The sequence below is a fragment of the Poecile atricapillus genome, chromosome Z, assembly GCF_030490865.1.
Source record: "Poecile atricapillus isolate bPoeAtr1 chromosome Z, bPoeAtr1.hap1, whole genome shotgun sequence".
Taxonomy (NCBI): domain Eukaryota; kingdom Metazoa; phylum Chordata; class Aves; order Passeriformes; family Paridae; genus Poecile; species Poecile atricapillus.
Window position 1 is genome coordinate 24,698,476 of NC_081289.1, and position 19,455 is coordinate 24,717,930.

General features: G+C 51.5%; 2 protein-coding genes across 3 annotated transcripts; both read left to right on the forward strand.

Annotated features, from left to right (window-relative positions):
• The first annotated feature begins 1,631 nt into the window (after positions 1-1,631).
• On the forward strand, positions 1,632-7,846 carry LOC131573414 (heme oxygenase 1-like). 2 transcript variants are annotated; one of them, XM_058827358.1, is made up of 5 exons: positions 1,632-1,809; positions 2,130-2,250; positions 4,553-5,044; positions 5,679-5,790; positions 7,124-7,846. In XM_058827358.1, exons 1-5 carry the CDS (start codon positions 1,667-1,669, stop codon positions 7,258-7,260), a joined length of 1,005 nt encoding a protein of 334 aa, XP_058683341.1. In that variant the 5' UTR covers positions 1,632-1,666; the 3' UTR covers positions 7,261-7,846. The 2 variants fall into 2 exon arrangements, with proteins under 2 accessions (XP_058683341.1, XP_058683340.1); XM_058827357.1 differs by lacking the exon at positions 1,632-1,809 and having other exon boundaries at positions 1,939-2,250.
• Positions 7,847-9,814: 1,968 nt separating this feature from the next.
• LOC131572681 (DNA replication licensing factor MCM5) lies at positions 9,815-19,108 on the forward strand. The gene is made up of 17 exons (XM_058825942.1): positions 9,815-9,946; positions 10,188-10,370; positions 11,234-11,360; positions 11,458-11,586; positions 11,873-12,045; positions 13,321-13,476; positions 13,571-13,737; positions 14,327-14,498; positions 14,601-14,712; positions 15,461-15,604; positions 15,905-15,970; positions 16,529-16,705; positions 16,802-16,914; positions 17,146-17,274; positions 17,491-17,633; positions 18,193-18,320; positions 18,747-19,108. The coding sequence occupies exons 2-17, from the start codon at positions 10,204-10,206 to the stop codon at positions 18,846-18,848; spliced, it is 2,205 nt and encodes a 734-aa protein (XP_058681925.1). The 5' UTR covers positions 9,815-9,946; positions 10,188-10,203; the 3' UTR covers positions 18,849-19,108.
• The last annotated feature ends 347 nt before the right edge of the window (positions 19,109-19,455 follow it).

The following is a 19,455-nucleotide window of genomic DNA, read 5'->3' on the forward strand; positions in this document are numbered from 1 at the left end:
TTCTCATATAATTCTCATATATTTCCTGCTTCACTAGAACTAGAAGTTCAATTTGTGCTCCAGCTTCCCCTGTCAGGATAGGACTCACTGAAAATTACAAGAAACAAGAGCATTAAAAAATTATGCCAGAGGGAAATATTAATTTTGGGGGCTTTCCTATGCCATACTGGTATCAATGTTTTCAGGAGGGACTGGCCATGGGGCTGTCTGCTCTACACATGCACTCTGCACTCAGATGGTTGGGGCTTTGTCACACTTGCTTTGAAGATTCAGATGTGTGCACTGTTGCTTTAAAAGACAAAAGCAAGACAGGAAAAGTCTGGCTGAGTCAGGATGGAAACGCTGAGTAATCCTTCCTGAACGCTGCATGCCAGATGTCTGCATATTTTTTCCAGAACAGCTTTTTAACCTACAGCCCCCAGCCCTGCTGGGGCTGGTGTGGGTGCAGTGACAGGGAGACAGGCGAGCTGCTGGCTTGGATGGCAGCACCCACAGAGAGGGCTGCCTGCAGAGGGACAGCAGACACCACAGTCCTTCTTCTTCCACCTAGGGGCTCTGCCTCCCCACCACCCACTGCACGAGAGAACCGGGAGTTTCTCACATCCACAGCAGCAGGACAATGGTGGCTGGAAGTGCCCTGCTCTTTTGGGCTGAGCACAAATGTGTGCTTTTCCAAAGCACCGGCAGCCAGTGCATCATCTGTCCCTGCTAGCCCAGCTTCCAGCATAGCTACAGGTGGGCAGGAAGGGCCCAGCTTCATCTGTTGGCTGCTTCCCTGACCACTTTATAAAAAAAAAATCAAAACAAAAAAACCCAAAAAACAGCAGAGCAACAGCTACTGACAGAAGCACCAAGTCTAGCTCTTCTCTCAAATCAGAGAAATTATTTGCCTTTGAAAGCCTCTGCAGACGTCCTCAGTTTCCCCCAATCATTGTATGATATCTTTTCAGCTACCTCACCCTTCTGGGTGTCTAGGAGACGGTGTGCTATTTTCCTAAATTGCCCTGCACGCTGCTGTGGTGACGACAGGAGCCAGCCGTCAAACAAATCAGATGCCATTGTTTCCACGAGCAAGAGAGCACGGGAGGGATTTCGCTGCACATCGGTGCTGGCATGCCTGTGCTGGCTCTGTGCAGAGGGACAGGGCTCACTGCCCAGTGCCAAGGGAAGGGGCAGCTGCACAAGGACAGGGCTGGCACCTGCAGGCCAGAGCTGGTGCGTGAGCACAGACGGGGCAGATGGGATGTTTATACCTGAGCTGTGCTAGAGCAGGTGACGGTGAGTGCTGGCTTAGCTCTCCAGGCAGGGTGCAAGGCACACAGCCTGGGGCAGAGGGCGAGGAGGCTGCCCTCTGTGCCCCTGTAAACCCATCCTCCTTGTCCAAGCCCTCTGTCCCAGGACAATGAGCACCCCTTGCAGTACCCGGGCACAGGCAAGGCACTGAAAGGGTTACAGAGCCACGCACCCTTAAAAGAGAAGTTTCTGGACATCCTCTTGTTTTTTGCTTAGTTATCAAGATGCATCAGGTGACTTCCTTCTGGTTCTTGGGGGCTGCAGGCCAGGAGAGAGCCCAGCTGGGAAGGGAAGTGCTGCTGTGTCGCAAGCAGAGTGTGCTCGCCCGGAGGTCAGCGGTTCGTGCTCACGTGGGCTGGCGGTATAAAGCTGGATGTGCGAGCCGGGCTGCCCCGCTCACAGCTTCACTGTCCCGCCAGCTGCCGGCACAGAGAGCAAGGAAGCCACAGCAGGGAAGCAGAGGAGTGAAACGACGTGGAGAAACATGGAAACTTCCCAGGCACACAGCTCCGAGAGGTGAGAGCGGGACGGGAATGAGAGGGAAGCGTTTTGTCAGAGGAGGGTTGTGTTTCTCCCCTTGCTTTTAGGCATACTGTTCCTGTTCCTGCTCTGCAGGGAAAGGCATGCTGCTGCCTCCACCTCTGGATGGAGTCCCTCAGTCTTCCTCGCTCGGGACACTGTTTGGAAATCTGGTGCTCTCTGCTTCCCACCCACATCTCTCGGGAATGCTCAGCTGCTTTTTCTGCCATCCCAGGCTCCCCCTTTTGCCCTAGAGAGCCAAGATGTGTTTTGTCAGAGGAGACAGCACTAACACCCGTTTCACTATTCTTCCCCAGAATGTCCACAGACCTGTCAGAGCTGCTGAAGGAAGCTACCAAGGAGGTGCACGAGCAGGCAGAGAACACACCGTTCATGAGGAATTTCCAAAAGGGGCAGGTGTCACTCCAGGAGTTTAAGGTACTTCAAAGCAGCATTGCTCGGGGATGGGATTTCCTCACCAGTTCCATCAGATGGGCTGTGAGGGGACTAAAGGGGGGAGGATGGGGCCAGTACAGGTAAGGAGGATGGGGACATGATGTATCAGCATCTCCTATGAAAAACATCAAACTTGTGCACCCTGGGGTCTTACTGGCTCCTCTTGCAGAAGGTGGGGAAGGACTGTGCATATCACGATGGGCAGCCAAGCTGAAACAGAAGGACAAAGAGGTTGATGGGACTAATGCTATTGCTTTTCTCTTTCTATATAAATGCCTGCATGTTAATTATTGCCAGTCATAGTTAATAGAGATAGAACTATGTTCAGATATTGAGCAGCTGAAATGCCCAAAAGAGGGGGAATTCTATATTTACAACGCTCTAGGCAGCTGCAGCTAGAAATAATGATGGGATGGTGAGAAAGTGAGGATATGGGATCATTGCTGGCACTGAACATTGCATTGTCACTTGAGTTATACCACAGCTGAGATCATGAACAATAACTCAAAAGTAGACTGAGTTTGAGCAATCTGTGTCTGCTACTAACAAGCATGAGCCTGTTGCTTTTTTCAAGATAAAGGACAACATTTCCACATATTAGCCTAACCTGGCTAGATACAGTTCCTGGGATCTCAACCACATAACAAAGCCATGAGCAAAACCAAAGCAAACACCTGGGCCAGAAATTCCTGAGAGGCTATAGGATGTGACGCACAGCATTGCAAATAACAGCTACCAATTCAACCTGTGGCTTAATTACTTTGTTGTTGAATTGTTCCTTGGCAAATAAATCCACAAAAGTAGGAAAGAGACTACTTATTTCTGACAGGTGACATTCAGAATACTTAGCCAAGCATAAATTCAATCCCAGGTGCTGACTTCCTGCTGTTAGAAATACAGTATTGGTTAGGCAGTGAACTTTGAGACAGGCAAGAGTGTAAAAAGACCTTCGGGAACAAAACTTTGTTTCTTCGATATTTGTTTTTTTTTACATGCTGTCAGGCAAATGAGATGGGACATGGATTTTAAAAATTAACAAGTTTTAAAAAGCCATGTTTTTCATTAAACCACTACCTGCTTCTGAAAACCATCAGCTGAGCTGTATTTTTGCTTAACTTGTAAGCCAATGTTCCCATATTTTGTTTCTTTTCCGGTAACAGGTTACTGTTTAAAAAACTCTGTTTTTGTTTACTCTCTTGGCAGACCTATGTATCTGGCCTGCTACGTGACTCCCCAGATGGTTGATATTTGTTTCCACAGCCAGTCACTGCCCCTGTGCTTATCAAAGCCCTACTTGCTGGCACAGCGGGGAAAGGTTGAAACGGGAACTCTCTCACTGCAGAACTGACTGCTTTGTGAGAAAGGAAACTGCTTTCTCTCCTGTGAGCAGCATAATCCCCCCTACCCAAACCTGACTCACCTCTACTGCAACACCTTCATCTTTTACCGTTTGCTGCTCACAGGGGGTCCCGGGGTAAGGAAGGGGTGGTGTAGGTGTAACAGCCTCTGAAAACAGAATGCCTGGGGAAGGAAAGAACACAGCTATATTGTCTCAGACCACGTGGAAAAGCTGGCAGATAGAAGAAAGTATCGCATAAGCTGGGAAAAACAACAGTAACAATGGTTTCAAAATAGAGGGGAGAACACAGCCTCACAGCACTCCTTCACAAAGGCGTCTTTCAGAGGCAGGCTGTGCTTCCAGATCCCTTTTATCTTGTCTCCCTGGGGCAACCGAGGAGGCAACCCCACTTGCATGCCAGAGTGAGCAGAGTGGTGGTGCCTCAGTTCCCAGGATGGTGGGATGCCGACAGGATGAATACATTGAAAAATAACCAGGGTGTGTCATCATCTCACAAGGCCCCACAAAGAGAAGCCACATTTTGGAGCATTCAAATTTGAACAATGTACCAGAAAGGATACCTTTGGGAATACCCTCTCTATTGACTGAGGGAACGGGAAGAGACCAGGAATGCTTAAACAGTTTACATTACATCAAGCTGCAGGACTTTAACTTGAAGGAAAGACAGTGACTTTAAGAGCGAGTAAGACCAATACCTGCTGGAAAGGGCTCACCTGACTGCTGTCTCAAGCAGAAGGGGAAGGGCTAAACAGTGTCTCCCTGTACCTTGCACTGCTTTCCACATGGGAAATCTGCAACATTACAGATGTTCATGACTCACAGTGGGTGTGCCCACAAGTACCTTTTTTGTTAGTACAATTTGTCCCACAGACTTGAAAAGACAAACACATGCACCTGTAGCTCATCCTCTTTCTTCTCTTTCAGCTGGTTACAGCATCCCTGTACTTCATCTACTCTGCTCTGGAGGAAGAGATTGAACGTAACAAGAACAATCCAGTTTATGCCCCTGTGTATTTTCCGGCGGAGCTGCACCGCAAAGCTGCCCTGGAGGAAGACCTGAAGTACTTCTATGGCCAAAACTGGAGGGAAGAGATCCCATGTCCTGAGGCTACTCAGAAATATGTTGAGAGGCTCCATTACATAGGCAAGAACGAGCCAGAGCTCCTGGTGGCCCATGCCTACACTCGGTATTTGGGAGACCTGTCTGGGGGCCAGGTGCTGAAGAAAATTGCCCAGAAGGCCCTCCAGCTGCCCAGCACTGGGGAAGGGCTGGCTTTCTTCACCTTTGATGGGGTCTCCAATGCCACCAAGTTCAAGCAGCTCTATCGCTCCCGCATGAATGCTCTCGAGATGGACCTTGCCACTAAGAAAAGAGTCATGGAGGAAGCCAAGAAAGCATTCCTGTTAAATATACAGGTGAGTAAGAACCAGCCAGCCCTGCCAGCCCACATCCTCTCTCAAACAAGAAAATAGCTACAGGGGAAATACAAGGCTAGTATTTCCACTGGGGAACTTATGAGAAGTTGTGGATCAGGGCAAGCTGCTCAGAGTTGGATGGCCATGCTTCTCCAACCTGGGAGCTGAATAAAACAATGGTTTCTGAAAAGCTCTTCTCCCTCCCTTAGTGTTTGAATTCAGTCTCTTACATGTGATCGATTGATTCATTCATTCATTTGGATATGAATGAGGGTTAACCCTGGGACTGGGGATTACCATCTAGTATCTGTCCTGCCTCTGTGGTGAAATTCCACAGGTCTGCTGTGCACTCTGACTAGGTTACAGGTACCCTGGCTTTTCTTCGCATCAGAAGATGGCAAATAGCCTTCTCCTTGGCTGAAAGCTTCAGGGAGAACCTGTAAAGTGAATGAGGAGTTTGAAAGACATCCTCTTGACTTCACAGACAACTTTTGTTCTATGCAAAATGTGCCAGGAGACTTAAACTGAAGCCCTATGTCTTCCTCTAGTTCCTAAAGTGCCTGGGGAAGGGGCAAGTGGTCCAGTGAAAGAACAAGAGGAGGCCACATAATGAGACAGTGTTCCTTCTTCTCAGGTGTTTGAGGCACTGCAGGAGCTGGTGTCCAAGGGCCAGGAGAATGGTCACCCTGTGCAGCCAAAGACAGAGCTTCTTCGCACGAGGAACGTCAACAAATCACATGAGCACGGTAAGACACTTCTAAGGGCAGGTGCTTCACAGTGCTCCTTCATTTCCTTCTCCTCCTATCCTCTGTCCTTGTTTGTAAAAGCCATTGGGAAACAAGCATGGGGTGCTTGCCCCATCTCTTCTCCAGCCATCAGCAGGTGGTGCAAGGAGAGGCACTGCTGTGTGCAAAGCTTCTTCTAGACATGACAGAGCAAGGATAACACATGGGGGCTCTCCAGAAAGTGTGTCAGTGAGGAAGCTTTACAAAAAGAGACTCTTCTCTCCACCTCTAGGGCCTTAACAAATCTAAGGTTCATTCACCACAGGGAAAACTGACCTTGAGTTCACAGAAGCAAAGGCATCAATTTTGGGTGCTGCAGATCAGCTGTGGTGCTGTGATGCTGACAGAAGGTTCTTCTGGACACAGCCCTATCCAGCAGCCTGTCTATTTGGACTGTATCTCCCTCTGATCATTTTCTTGCCTTCCAGAAGTATTTACTGAAAACACTCCAGAGAGTGTGCTGGGTTTATAGTGAGCAGGGCTCTGGGTAGTGGAATGTAATCAGCTCGTAAGTCAGGCTTGTACCTGAGTGAGGAGCGAGCTCACATGTTTACAGAGCAGAGTGGTTTCCATGATGACATGCAATTCAAATAAAAAAACCCTTATGGCCTACCCTTTCTGAAACTAAAATGGAGATTTGTTTTCAGTGCATAATGGATTGAACCACAGTTTTTCCATGGCAAAGATGAAAAGCAAACCTTGCCTTAAGCATCTCTAGATAATGAAGCTTAAAGCAGCTTCTGTGGGAAAGGCATTAAAAGTTCTCTGTGAAACTTTGCCATTCCTTTCCCAATACATGCATACAAGTAAGATTTTCAGAAAAAATTGGTGTTGGATGAGGAAGTTCCTGTACTGCGAAAACTGCTTGGAGTGCTAAAGACTGCTCACTGTCTTTAGACGCCTAACTAATTAAATCAGTGAGAAGTAGGAGACAGAATGCCTTTTAAAATTCTAGCTTCAGTATTTGCCTGTCTTCTGCACACATCAGGGGTTTGATGGAGCTGGGCAGTGCATGTAAGGAGACACGGGAAGAGGCTGGTAGTCACCTACAGGCAGAGGAGCTGTGGGCCTTTGTGATTTCCAGGTCAAGTCTGCTGCTTCCCTTCTCCACTGGGAGAGCAGAGCCTGCTGCCATGGTTTCTCCCAGCTGGGCTCTGGGCTTTCTCCTTCTTCCCTGGATGACTCCAGCAGGGTGTGCTCTGGCACTGGGGAGAGCAAGCACCGCACCTTAGCAGCTTCTTGCCACAGCCTCTTCTCAATCGTCTTTATTTGCTTTTCTCCCTATTTGATCTAGGTCCAGCAGCTGGGAAAGAAAGTGAGAGGACAAAGATGAGAAACACAGACTCGACACCCACCACTTCCCTGGTGCGGTGGATCATGGCGCTCAGCTTCCTCGCCATGACAGTTGCCGTGGGCTTATTTGCCATGTGAAAGAGCAGGACCTTCACCTTCTCTTTGTGACTTCCTTCACCCTGAACTAATCCAACTTTCCCAGTCCTTGTGAGAGAAATTACCCCTGACTGGGTACTGTGATTTTGGTTCTGCCACTAATACTAGGAGACTTTTCTCCCCAGAAATCAGTGTTGTAAGGGGTTTTGGGCAAAGTCTCTCCTGTGCTTGGTGTGAGCTCTTCTCAGAGACTAACTTTATCACCAAAAACCAAGGGTAGAAAAGGCTAAAAGCAATGGCCAAGAATTGTCGTTGCTTTACAGAGTGCCTACAAAAACCCAGGATCAGAAACACAGCTTTGACATCTGTCTTTCCTCAGAAAGACAGAGCTCCTCGGAGCTCTTTTGCTTGGATTTTTTATACTGCTAGATAATACTGTGATCACTTTTTCTGTGGAGCCACATGGCTCCCATGGGCTACAGACTGTTTTACATGGCACTAGTAGGTCTTTGTTATTTCTTTTTCCAATAATTTTTGGTCTTTGAAAAACAAGACAGTTGTTGAAGATACAGTGTCATTCTTGTCTGGTTGTATAATTTATACACATAATAAATTTCAACATAAAATCTTCAGGCCTGGTGTTTCCTATCACTGAAGCCTTACCCAGGGAGAAAGGAGGTGCCTTCCTCACAGTTTTATGTCTTTTGGAGCTACTCCCTGCACAGACATGACAATAGACAGAAGTGGGAGCTATCATCAAAGCCAGACTCTGCTCCCACTCACTGCTAACAATAACCTGTTATAAGCTGGGGCAGGCTCCTTCTGCTCCTACACACTGCTATTTCTAGAAACAGCCTGAAATTCAGTCAGTGTGCAAAGTATTTTTAAGGGGTGGAAGTGGTACATAAGAGCTGGTTGCTATTCTATCAGAAGCAAAAGGTGCTCTCTGAAGTGCCAGCAAAGGGCTGCGTTACCAGGCTGCCTTTGCAAGAACTTCAGCATGAATCAGAACTGCGAGTGTGTTTTCACCACTCAAAAGTTAAAGGCATCCCAGGTTTTGGTCGAGTTGGCTGAATGGGAGGCATCAAGCACACAACCACTGCCTCCACCCAAGTGGCAAACCAACCTCCCCACTCCCAGGACTTGGCACACACGTGGCATTGCTAAAGACACTCCAAACACAGCACTGCTGGAGCAGCCCATGCACACAGCTTGTTTTCCTTGCCTTTTGCTGAGGCAGATTGGGAGGGCTGGCTTTGTGCCCAGCCACAGACCCTGCCTGCTCCAGGAGCTCTCCCAACACAGGAGAGGCTGCAGTTTGGGTATGGTACTGACAGAACTGCCGTACTACCACCTCAGAGGCCTCTCTTTCTACCAGAAAGCCTCTGTGATCAACCTGTCCCCATGATCTGCCTGTTCTGGCTGTGACCTTAATCCCGAAGACACGTGTTCCTACTGATCTGTTTTAATGACCAGCACTGAACCTGCTCAAAGAACAAGAATCAGAAAGCAGGTCCTGCTGAGAATGAGCAGTGGGAAAACACGACTGTCATCATTCTCAGGCTCTTTTCCACTCTGCATCCCTTCCCCAACTCCCTTTAATAATTATCTCTTTGGATCCACCTGCCAGAAAAAATAGTTAATTCTTGGGAAAGATAGTTGGGTGTTTGAAAAGCAGGGATATGAGGCTTGATAGCTATTTAAATCCAAGAACTTGTTCATTCAGATTTGAATTAAATTCTACCTGTTGAGTCCCTCTAAACCACCCCAACTAAACCACTTTGTTCATTCAAACATGCTGACACAACTAAGATCCCAAAGAGCCAAACAAATGCCCAGGAGCTCAGAATCACGCTGCACCACACTCAGCCCCTCTCCACTGCTCAGAGAGCCTGACTGTGACCTCAAAGTTGGAAAATATGTGTTCTGACTGGCATCATACCCTCCCTGCTCACGGCAGGACAGAGATGGTGCTTTGGGTATCTCACAACCATTGTTGTCACACACTCCAGACTGAGCCTCGAGCCTGCAGAGGTGGAGACTAAGGCTCTGCACTCATCTGCGATCTTTATGAACACATCTGGTTTCTCTGCAACAACAACACCATCTTTATTTCCCAGGGGCTGCAGCTGAAACCTGCTTTGCCATGCACTGCGCTTCACTGCTCACTCTGCATTTAGGGCGGGCATTTCCACGCTTTGGAAGGGCCAAAATGCACACACAGCGACCTGCCAGCCTTCCCCCTTAGTTCACTAATAGCCAGGAGGAAGGCATCCCGGAGAACTCGTGTCCTGAGGCCCTGAAGCAGCGACAAGCCCGAGCCGCCCCCCACAACAGTAATTAATTTAATTTATTCCCGCGCCGTCCAGGCCGCTCCCCCCGCCCGCAATGGTATCACCCGCTCCCCCTCCGCGCCCCGCCTCAATGGTGCGGCCCGCCCGCCATTTCGCCTCCCCCCGCCCTTCGCTCGCGGATTTCGCGCCAGACCGCTGGGGGCGGGCAGGGAGCGGAGCACCCCGGCCAATCAGCGGTGGCAGCGGCGCCGCGCGCTTCCTCTCGGGGCGGGGCGAGAAGGAGGCAGCGGCCCAATCGGCGGCGGCGCGCGGCGGGCCGGCCAATCGGAGCGCGCGGCGGCGGAGGCAGCGCGCGCGCCTTGCGTCGGTTTGGTTTCCGCCGCGCGCCGCTTTTGCCGCGAAAAAGTTGTCAGCGGGTTCCGGCGGGGAGCGAGGTACGGAGCGGCAGGGGACTGGCACCGGGATTGGCACCGGGACTGGCACCGGGATTGGCACCGGGACTGGCACCGGGATTGGCACCGGGATGTCCCTGGGGCATTGCGGGGAAAGAGCGCGGCCAGTGCGTGGGGTGGGGTGCGGTGCGGGGCGGCTGGCGAGGGGCGGGCCCGCGGGGCATTTGGTGCGGGGCGGGGGGAGGAGGCGGCTGGGGCTGACCGAGCGCTCTCGCCCCCGCAGCGGAGCAGCAGCCGCGATGTCCGGCTTCGACGACCCCGGCATTTACTACAGCGACAGTTTCGGGGGAGACGCGTCCGTGGACGAGGGGCAGGTTCGGAAGTCGCAGCTGCAGAAGCGTTTCAAGGAATTCCTGCGGCAGTACCGGGTGGGCACGGACCGGACGGGCTTCACTTTCAAATACAGGTGCTGCTGTGGCCCCTTTTCTCCTTCTGAGCCTTACCCATTCCCACCTGCACATCCAGTCTGCTTTTAACCTCCCTCCTGCAGTGCACACCCTACATACACAATAGCCACTTTGTCTCTTCTTGTAGGCCGTAAAAAGCTCGGTATTAAGAGATGTTCGTATTTAACCTGATAGAAAAGCAGAGGTCTGGTGTTCTTACTGTTTTTTAGGCATCCAGGCAGCAGAAAAGGTGGCAATAGAGGGATCCACACTGCCAGGCTTGCACTTAGTTCTGAGATTCAAGGTCTGTCTTTGCAGTTGTAGTGCTTTCTGGTCTGGAGAATTGTCTGCATCCGTTAAATCAGTGCACCGCTCCTCATGTGTGCCTTCTAAGTCTATGTAATTCCTTTGGCCACCCTTTGCCTATGAAGTTTGGAAACACAGTGTTGAGAAAACATGGAGATACATCATAATCAAGGACTAGAATAGTCTTTCACCTCTGAATTTCAGTAATCCTGGCATTTTAAAGGAAAGTGTTGTTTGTTCTGTTATTACTTCCTTTGTTTTAAACCAGATCTTATGTACAGTCACTATTATCCTACAATAGAAATTTTCTCCTTGTTTATCTGGTCATGTAACTCCAGTAAATCCTTTACATTGCCACTGCAAGCACTGGTGTCCCTGGTCTTATGTCACCTTTCAGAGTGGGCTTGGGTGAAAGATTGCCCGAGTTCCCCTGCACTTCTGGAACTCACCCTTTCTTGCTTTCCAAACCAAGGACTCCCTGCAGAACCTGTCTTTTCTGATCCCTGCTTGTTCTGAGGCCACTGTGGGTGACTGGTGCTTTCTACCCTGCAAACCTTTGCTGCTTCCTGCCTTCCAGGGATGAGCTCAAACGGCACTACAACCTGGGGCAGTACTGGGTGGAGGTGGAGATGGAAGACTTGGCCAGCTTTGATGAAGATCTTGCGGACTATTTGTACAAGCAACCGGCAGAGCACCTGCAGCTGGTAAGGATGGAGACTGGCAACCTAGAACATGGTCACGAGAGGAGCTCTGATGTCCTGCTGTAACAGACCCACTGATAGCCCATTGTTCCCTCTCTAGTTGGAAGAAGCAGCAAAAGAAGTCGCAGATGAGGTCACTCGTCCTCGTCCCTCGGGGGAGGAGGCTCTCCAAGACATCCAAGTGATGCTGAAGTCGGATGCCAACTCAGCCAACATCCGCAGCCTGAAGGTGAAGTGAATTGGCTGCTGTGCACAGCAGCATCTGTGTGGGTGTGATTGCAGGGGAGCTTTTGGTACCTGGTCACATGGCTGAGGGCACAGGCCACTCACTAATTAACAAGCAGCGTTACTCTGCAGCCTAACTCTGACTGCAAAGGGCTGTTATTGCTGGTTCCTGCTGCAGGGACATTATTGCTGTTAGTGCTGTTCTGCACAGAGTGTTCTTTCCTTTGCTCTCAGGCTTTCTACTTTCCCATCCAACTTCCATTGATGGCTTTCTCACTTTCCCTTTTCAGTCTGACCAGATGTCCCACCTTGTGAAGATCCCTGGGATTGTAATTGCAGCAACCCCTGTGAGAGCCAAAGCCACCAGAATCACCATCCAGTGCCGCAGCTGCCGCAACACCATCAGCAACATCTCGGTGCGCCCGGGTCTGGAGGGCTACGCTCTGCCCAGGAAATGCAACACGTAAGGACGGACATGGGCGTGCACCAGCAGGCTGGAGGGCGAGAAAAGACTGCATTCCCCCTTCCTGCTCCTGCTACATCCCGTGCATTGCAGAATCTGCTCCCATTTCCACAAGGCAGCAGCATCTGCACTGCTCTGCCTCCACCCTTCATGCTGCTCCTGTGCCAGTGTGCAACTCTGAGACTGGCAAGTTCTAGCTGTCCATCTGTGCACGTACTGGTTGTGACTCTGCGTGGTCAGTGCAGCATGCAGTGTTGAGTGAGCGTGTCCAGGGAGTTCTTTTTATTCATAGGGAATTTCGCCTGTTGTACCTAAAGGTTCATTCCTGACTCCAGCTGTCTCATAAAGCTGTGTTAAGTTGCTCTTCTCTTTTCCAAACAAACTCCTTGCTTCCACATTCGCACTCCTGAGGGGGCTGTTTTGTGTTACCTTCCTTAGGGATGCTTTTCTACTAGCCTTTTTATCCTGTTTTACAGCTCTTGGTGCCTCAGAACTGTGAGCATCAGGCTGCCACTGTGCTGCAGCTGTCGAGGCAGCCAGTCCTGATGGGTTAGGTTTTTGGGCTCATTCCTGCCAGTATTTATTTTCTGCACCTGACCTCTAATGCAGCTTGAAAGGGGTTTGGGCTGGGGATCATTCTTGTGTGTGGTCTGTACAGCACCTCACTCCTGATCCCTGACTTCATGAGTGCATCTGCGCTCTGGTTTTGCCCTCCCTGAAAGCCCTGCATGGAGTCAGGCATCAGTCATGCCGCTCTGAGACAGCAGCAGGATGTGGAGCTGCTCGTTGTCTCAGAGAGCTTGTAAATCTAGCAAGGCAGCTATGTCTTGAGAGACTGGGAGGTGGATGTCAGCCTTGTCACATTGCTAATTGCTTTCTCACCAGAAACCACTTAACATTTGCTTCGTGCATGAGGTTGTAAGGAAAAACGCCCTGCCATGTCACAGAGTCTGTGCTGCTACCTTCTGTGTAATTAATGAATTACCTTTCCTGCTTATAGCTAGCAGGGGAGGGGTGGGAGGCAGGGAGAGTGCCCAGACAAGTGTCACCCTGCCTCTGGCTTGTTCTAATGTACACATTTGGCACCTGTTGAAGACAAGACAGAGGGCTTGGTGGCCTTTGGTCTGACCCCCTGTGTCTACCCTTACCTGCTGATGTGGCGCTGCTTGGAAGGGGCAGCTGCCCCTTGCTATCCCTGCCATCCCCTCCACAGGTGTGCTCTGAGGGCTGACTCCTCAGTGCTAACAGCCTTCCCTGATTGATCTCTCTGCACAGAGAACAAGCTGGACGCCCAAGGTGCCCTCTGGACCCTTACTTTATCATGCCAGATAAGTGCAAGTGTGTGGATTTCCAGGTCCTGAAGCTGCAGGAGTCGCCGGATGCTGTGCCACACGGGGAGATGCCCCGGCACTTGCAGCTCTACTGTGAAAGGTACTGGCACAGCCTTCCCACCCTGCCCCTGCTGGCTGTTGCTGGTGCCATCATTTCCCACCACCATCCTCTGCTTTCCCCTGTCTCCCCTTAGGTACCTGTGTGACAAAGTTGTCCCAGGGAACAGAGTCACTATCATGGGGATCTACTCCATCAAGAAATCTGTGCAGAGCAAGAACAAAGGCCGTTACAGTGTGGGGGTGGGCATCCGGAGCGCTTACATCCGCGTGGTGGGCATCCAGGTGGATACAGAGGGCTCAGGTGAGGGCAGCTTCTGGTGTGCATTTGGTCTGTGTTGGTAGCCTGGTGTAGGGAGACACTCCCCACCCTGTTCCTGAACAATGTGATCCCTCAGCAAGAGCTGTTTGAAATCACAGCCTTGTTGGTCCTTCTCTGCTGTTTATATAACAGAGGGTTCAAGCCATTTCAGGGGTCTGACTTGCCCTGGGCTCTCTATAGTTATGTCCTATAAGGCTTTTTCTCAGTCATATTAAATGAGGAGGTCTCAGCCTGAGTCCTTCAGGGTGTTTAAGTGAGAATCTGCTAAGCCATCCCTGAGGATCCTGGCTGAAGTCCATGCTTAAAATTGTATTTAAAACAGTGGTCCTGACTGTAATTCTCCCTCTGGTTCTAGCAGAGCTGCTTTGCCCAAGGTCCTTGCTTTTTCTTACCAGCCTTTAAGGACAGCCTGCCTTGCTGGGTTAGCAGGCCTTCTCCACTTTTCCCACGTGGTGGCACTTGGCATGATCTGCAAGAGGGGATTTTGGTTGTGGGGTGAGGGGGGATGATATAATTTCCTTTAAAACCTCCTTTTGTTCACTGTTGCATCACTCCCCTCATCCCTGTGCAGGACGTAGCTTCACTGGCTCGGTGACCCCTCAAGAAGAGGAGGAACTCCGTCGCCTTGCTGCCACACCCAACATCTACGAGACCATTGCCAAGAGCATCGCGCCCTCCATCTACGGCAGCACTGACATCAAGAAGGCCATTGCCTGCCTCTTATTTGGAGGCTCCCGCAAGAGGTGGGGAAGAGTCAGCCTTTCTTAGCAAAGTCAGTACTTTCTTATCAAAATAAAGGCTCACCATCTCTCCTCCCTCTCTTCTTTCCAACCCCATCACTCCAGGCTTCCGGATGGGCTGACCCGCAGAGGGGACATCAACTTGCTGATGCTGGGGGACCCTGGCACAGCCAAATCCCAACTGCTGAAGTTTGTTGAGAAGTGTTCACCCATTGGGGTACGTGGCTCGAGGTACCACTTGTAGCACACCCCTTTTCTCTCTGCTGCTCCTTGTCTAGCCCCAGAGATGAGACTGTGGTCACAGCAGACACTTGCCTGTGCATCCCCAAGTAGACTTGGTGGCAGAGGCATGAACTGCCATTTTTGGTACTAGCCTAGAAGGGATGGGGAATGAGGGTGGGAAGGGGAAGAAGGTAATGCTTTTTATTATGCTGTGAGCTGGGCTGTTTGCAGATGTCCAAAGACGTGCCTTATGCTGCTGTTTATTGTTGAGAATTGATCAGCAGAGGGGCTGGCTGGTCAGGACAAATTGAGTTGACTGCATCTCAGGCACGGACCTCCAGCCTGAGCCCAGGCATAGAATTATGTTTTCAGCTGTGGTTTTTTGTAGTCTCTATTAAACTCAGCCTCTGACTGTATTGTTCCCTCCAGGGGCAAACAAAGCTAATGCAGCAGCCTACCAAACAATGAATCACTCCCTGTTCTGTACTTAATATCTGTGTTTGTGTCTGCACGCCCTTCAGTGTGTCAAGCTTAGTCCAAGGCTCTGGACAAGGCAGTAGTCCTTCTCTTTACCCAGCACATCCGCTTTTTACATGTGCTGAGGGCTTTTCCTGGAGGTTCTTTCCCCAGGAGCTCTAGATTTTGTGGTGCTAGGGGTGTTCTGTCTCTCGGCTGGGGCACTGGGCTCCTGGGTGCTGCTGCAGCTGATGTGCTGTCCCTTTCTTTGTCCCACATGCCACTAGGTGTACACCTCAGGAAAAGGCAGCAGTGCTGCTGGCTTGACAGCCTCAGTGATCCGTGACCCTGTCTCCAGGAATTTCTTCATGGAGGGAGGAGCCATGGTGCTGGCAGATGGGGGAGTGGTGTGCATCGATGAGTTTGACAAGGTACCGCTGGGGCTGCCTGTGTGGGAGTGGGAAGGAGAGCCCTTGGGATGCCAGCCTGTCCCAGACGAACCCAGAGTTGCAGAAGGAAGGGCAACTCCTCTGAGACCCTCACTTTCTTTCAGGGAAGGTCAGGGGGATGGGGCTGCAGGGGAATTCAGTTACATCCTGCCCTCTTGGGCAGAGGTCCTCACAGAGCTTTTTGCTGGGGGTCACTTCAGTAAGCATGTAGCAGAGGTGTGGCAGAGGTGACTGATGGTGACCTTTTCTCCTTGCCTGGTTTCTCTCACCTGGGATGAAAAGATGCGGGAGGACGACCGTGTGGCCATCCACGAGGCGATGGAGCAGCAGACCATCTCCATTGCCAAGGTGAGCTGTGCACTGATGCATGCTGCCCTGAGGGGGGACCTGAGAGCCCAGCAACCAGTGGTCACACATCTTTTGACAGAACTGCCCATTTTAGAGTCCAGGCAGTGGTATTGATGGTTGCTGGTCCGAGATCAGTCAGCCCTGCCTGGAGGCTTTGGGCAGCTTGAACTTCATGGCTTCTCCTTGCTGGTGGCTGTCAGGCTGTACCTGCAAACCTGTGCTTTGTGCCAGAGCTGCTCAGGAGGACTCAGCCCTGTTTGCCCAGTGTCAGATCACAAACCTGGGGTGAGGTCTCCTGTGTCTCTGCCCTTGTCAAGAGGTTTTAAATGAAATTACTCAGTGCTCAAGTTTCAGCTGAAGCCAGTCCCCCTCCAAAAGGATATGTGCTTCCGGCCCCTCAATTACAGAGCAATTGGTGCTACTTATGGGACTTTATTTAAATGCAAGTGATTGACAATGAGTCCTTGGAAATGGCTTTCAACCTTTCACTGAATTAATGACCTGCTGTGACATGGAGGTGGTGTTGACACCATCCCTTTTTTTTGCCTTCACCCACAGGCAGGAATCACAACCACACTGAATTCCCGCTGCTCTGTTCTGGCAGCTGCCAACTCTGTCTTTGGGCGCTGGGATGAGACCAAGGGCGAGGAGAACATTGATTTTATGCCCACCATCCTGTCCCGATTTGACATGATCTTCATTGTTAAGGATGAGCACAATGAGGAGCGAGACATGGTGCGTTGAGCCGCATGGGTGCAGCTGGTGCCCCTTCCTTTGGGAGGAGGAGGAGGTGGGGGCGTTCTCCTGTCTGACTGCCCTATGCTTTCCCAGACACTGGCCAAGCACGTGATGTCCTTACACGTGAGTGCCTTGACGCAGACCCAGGCCGTGGAGGGCGAGATCGAGCTGAACAAGCTGAAGAAGCTCATCTCCTTCTGTCGGACGTGAGTGGCATGCGTGTCTTTCTGGCAGCGCCCAGGCTGCGCAGGGGGAGGCATGGGGAGAGTGGTGAGAGGAAAACCATGCAGCACTCTGGGTGGCCTTTCTCTTAACTCCTGTCTTGAAAAAAGGGTGCAAGAGTGGCTCTCTCTGGTGCTGCAGCACCCAAGGAAGGGAGGGGGGCCCAAGGGTCTGTCCCCAGTGGCGCTGCCTCCAGCTCCTGTCCCCCCTTGCAGGAAGTGTGGCCCTCGGCTGTCGGCAGGGGCGGCGGAGAAGCTGAAGAACCGCTACGTCCTGATGCGCAGCGGCACCCGCCAGCACGAGCAGGAGAGCAACCGCCGCTCCAGCATCCCCATCACTATCCGGTGAGCAGCACCCCGAAACCGCTGGGATTAGGGCTGCATTACTGGGCTGGTCCGGGAAGGGGACTGGTATGGGAGGGTGTGGCCCTGAACACTGAAAGTGGTGTGGGGGGAGGCAGGAGGTGCTTGGAGTGGGGTAGATGGGCATGGCAGGCAGGAGTCAGGGAAGAAAACACCCTAGCTGCAGTAGAAAGCAGAGAATGTTTCCTGTGGCTGCAGGCAGCTGGAGGCCGTTGTGCGCATTGCCGAGTCCCTGGCCAAGATGAGGCTTCAGCCCTTTGCCACCGAGGCAGATGTTGAGGAGGCCTTGCGGCTCTTCCACGTGTCCACTCTCGATGCGGCCATGTCGGGCAACCTGTCAGGTGAGGAGGAGATGTTCTGTGCTGGGGGTAGGAGCCATGGCTGGACCTGGCTGCTCAGGGCAGGGAGACATGAGCTCCTCTCCCACAACCTGGCTGTCGGGGGCAGGTGCTGGACCTCCTTCCTGGACAAAGACAAAGCAATGCTTGTGGCAGCAAGGGCCATCATGGCTGTGGGGCTGTGCCTCCCAGGGAGAGCAATGGCAAATTACACTGAGGGTCTCCTGTGCTGCTCGGGGAGGGCTGGCCTGGTCCCAACAGCAGAGTCTGGTGTTGGATATGACGCCCCAACCAGTTAACCCTCTAACATCTTTCTCTGTGGGGGTGAAGACAATGTTTCCTTGGGCAGCAGGATGGAACAAAGGGTTTGAAGGACTCCAGAAGTCAGGTCAATGTTCAGTTGTGTGGTTGGAGTTCCACAGCCTTTTACAGTGGAGTTGTTCATGGGTTCCCTAAAGTCTCTAAGCTGTGCAGGTGTGGTGAGAGACACAGGAGATGAGTGCTTTGTCTTGGAGAGTGACTTCTGGGCGGCACAGAGAGCTCACACAATGTCTCTCTGCAGGGGCAGAAGGCTTCACAACCCAGGAGGACCAAGAGATGCTGTCCCGCATTGAGAAGCAGCTCAAGCGCCGCTTTGCCATCGGCTCCCAGGTGTCTGAGCACAGCATCGTCCAGGACTTCCTGCGGCAGGTAGGTCAGGAACCCCATGGAGGGCTGGGCTGTGAAACCAGGGACTCCAGGCTGCTGCTGGGAGCATGAAACCCCTTCCCCAAGAGTGGACTAGCGAGCCATTTGGTCATGCTTTTGAAGTTGTTTGTAGGGAATGGGGTGCAATGTGATTGCAGAGTTTAAGGGGACTCAGGTGAGTTTCTGCAAAAGCTCTGAGGTCTAGGGCTGGTTTGGGGTCCTACCCTTGAAACCAGAATTTTGGTTTGTGACACTGGCTGCAGTCAGATCTAAAATAGTGAAAGGGGAAGTGAGCATCAGTGTCTTGACTATTGGGCTTGCTCCTTCTAGAGAGTCCTAGCCAGGCTCTAGCAAAGGTTGCAGGTTCCTGCTGAGCTCCTGTCTGCTATTTCGTGGTGGCTCATCTTTCCCCGCTCTCCTCTCTTGCAGAAATACCCAGAACATGCCATCTACAAGGTGCTGCAGCTGATGATGCGGCGGGGGGAGATCCAGCACCGCATGCAGCGCAAGGTCCTGTATCGCATCAAGTGACCTCCCTGTCCCAGGCTCCAGGAGAGAACTGCTGCTGCTGCTTGACACCTGCCCAGGAGTAGGCAGAGTGCCCCTGGGAGCTGGGGCCTGCTCCTGAAAGAAGCTTCTCCTTGGGGAGCCAAAAAGCTCCAGGCCTCCATCTTGAACCAGGGTTTGGGGTGCTCCAGGTGTCCCTTGTGTGCTATGTTGCTGTGTCACGCCCACATTTCTTTGAACTCCAAAAGCTTTTAGTCTGTATTAAAATAAAACCTGATATTGGTAGCTCGGGATCTTTGGTCCTGCGATGCAGAGGACATAGGGATCCCCTTCCTCCTTTGAAGGGGGTGCAGGATTTTGAAGAGAAAGGTGGCCCTCCTGCCTGCCTTCTGTTACGCACTTAATCTCACTCAGGCTCCAGCCTCATGGGCAGCACCAGCAGCCCTGAAGGCAGAAATTCATTTCTCACTCAGGGTTTGTCTATTAAGGCATAAAGCCTGTTGGCACAGGCTGTCCAGTTGGGCTCAGCAGTGCAGGAGGTACTTTACCCACTCCCTGTGTGCAGTCTGCTGCTTTTTTCCCCCTTGGCCAGTGGCAGTGAAGGAAATTATTTGCTGTTTGTTCCCTGCTC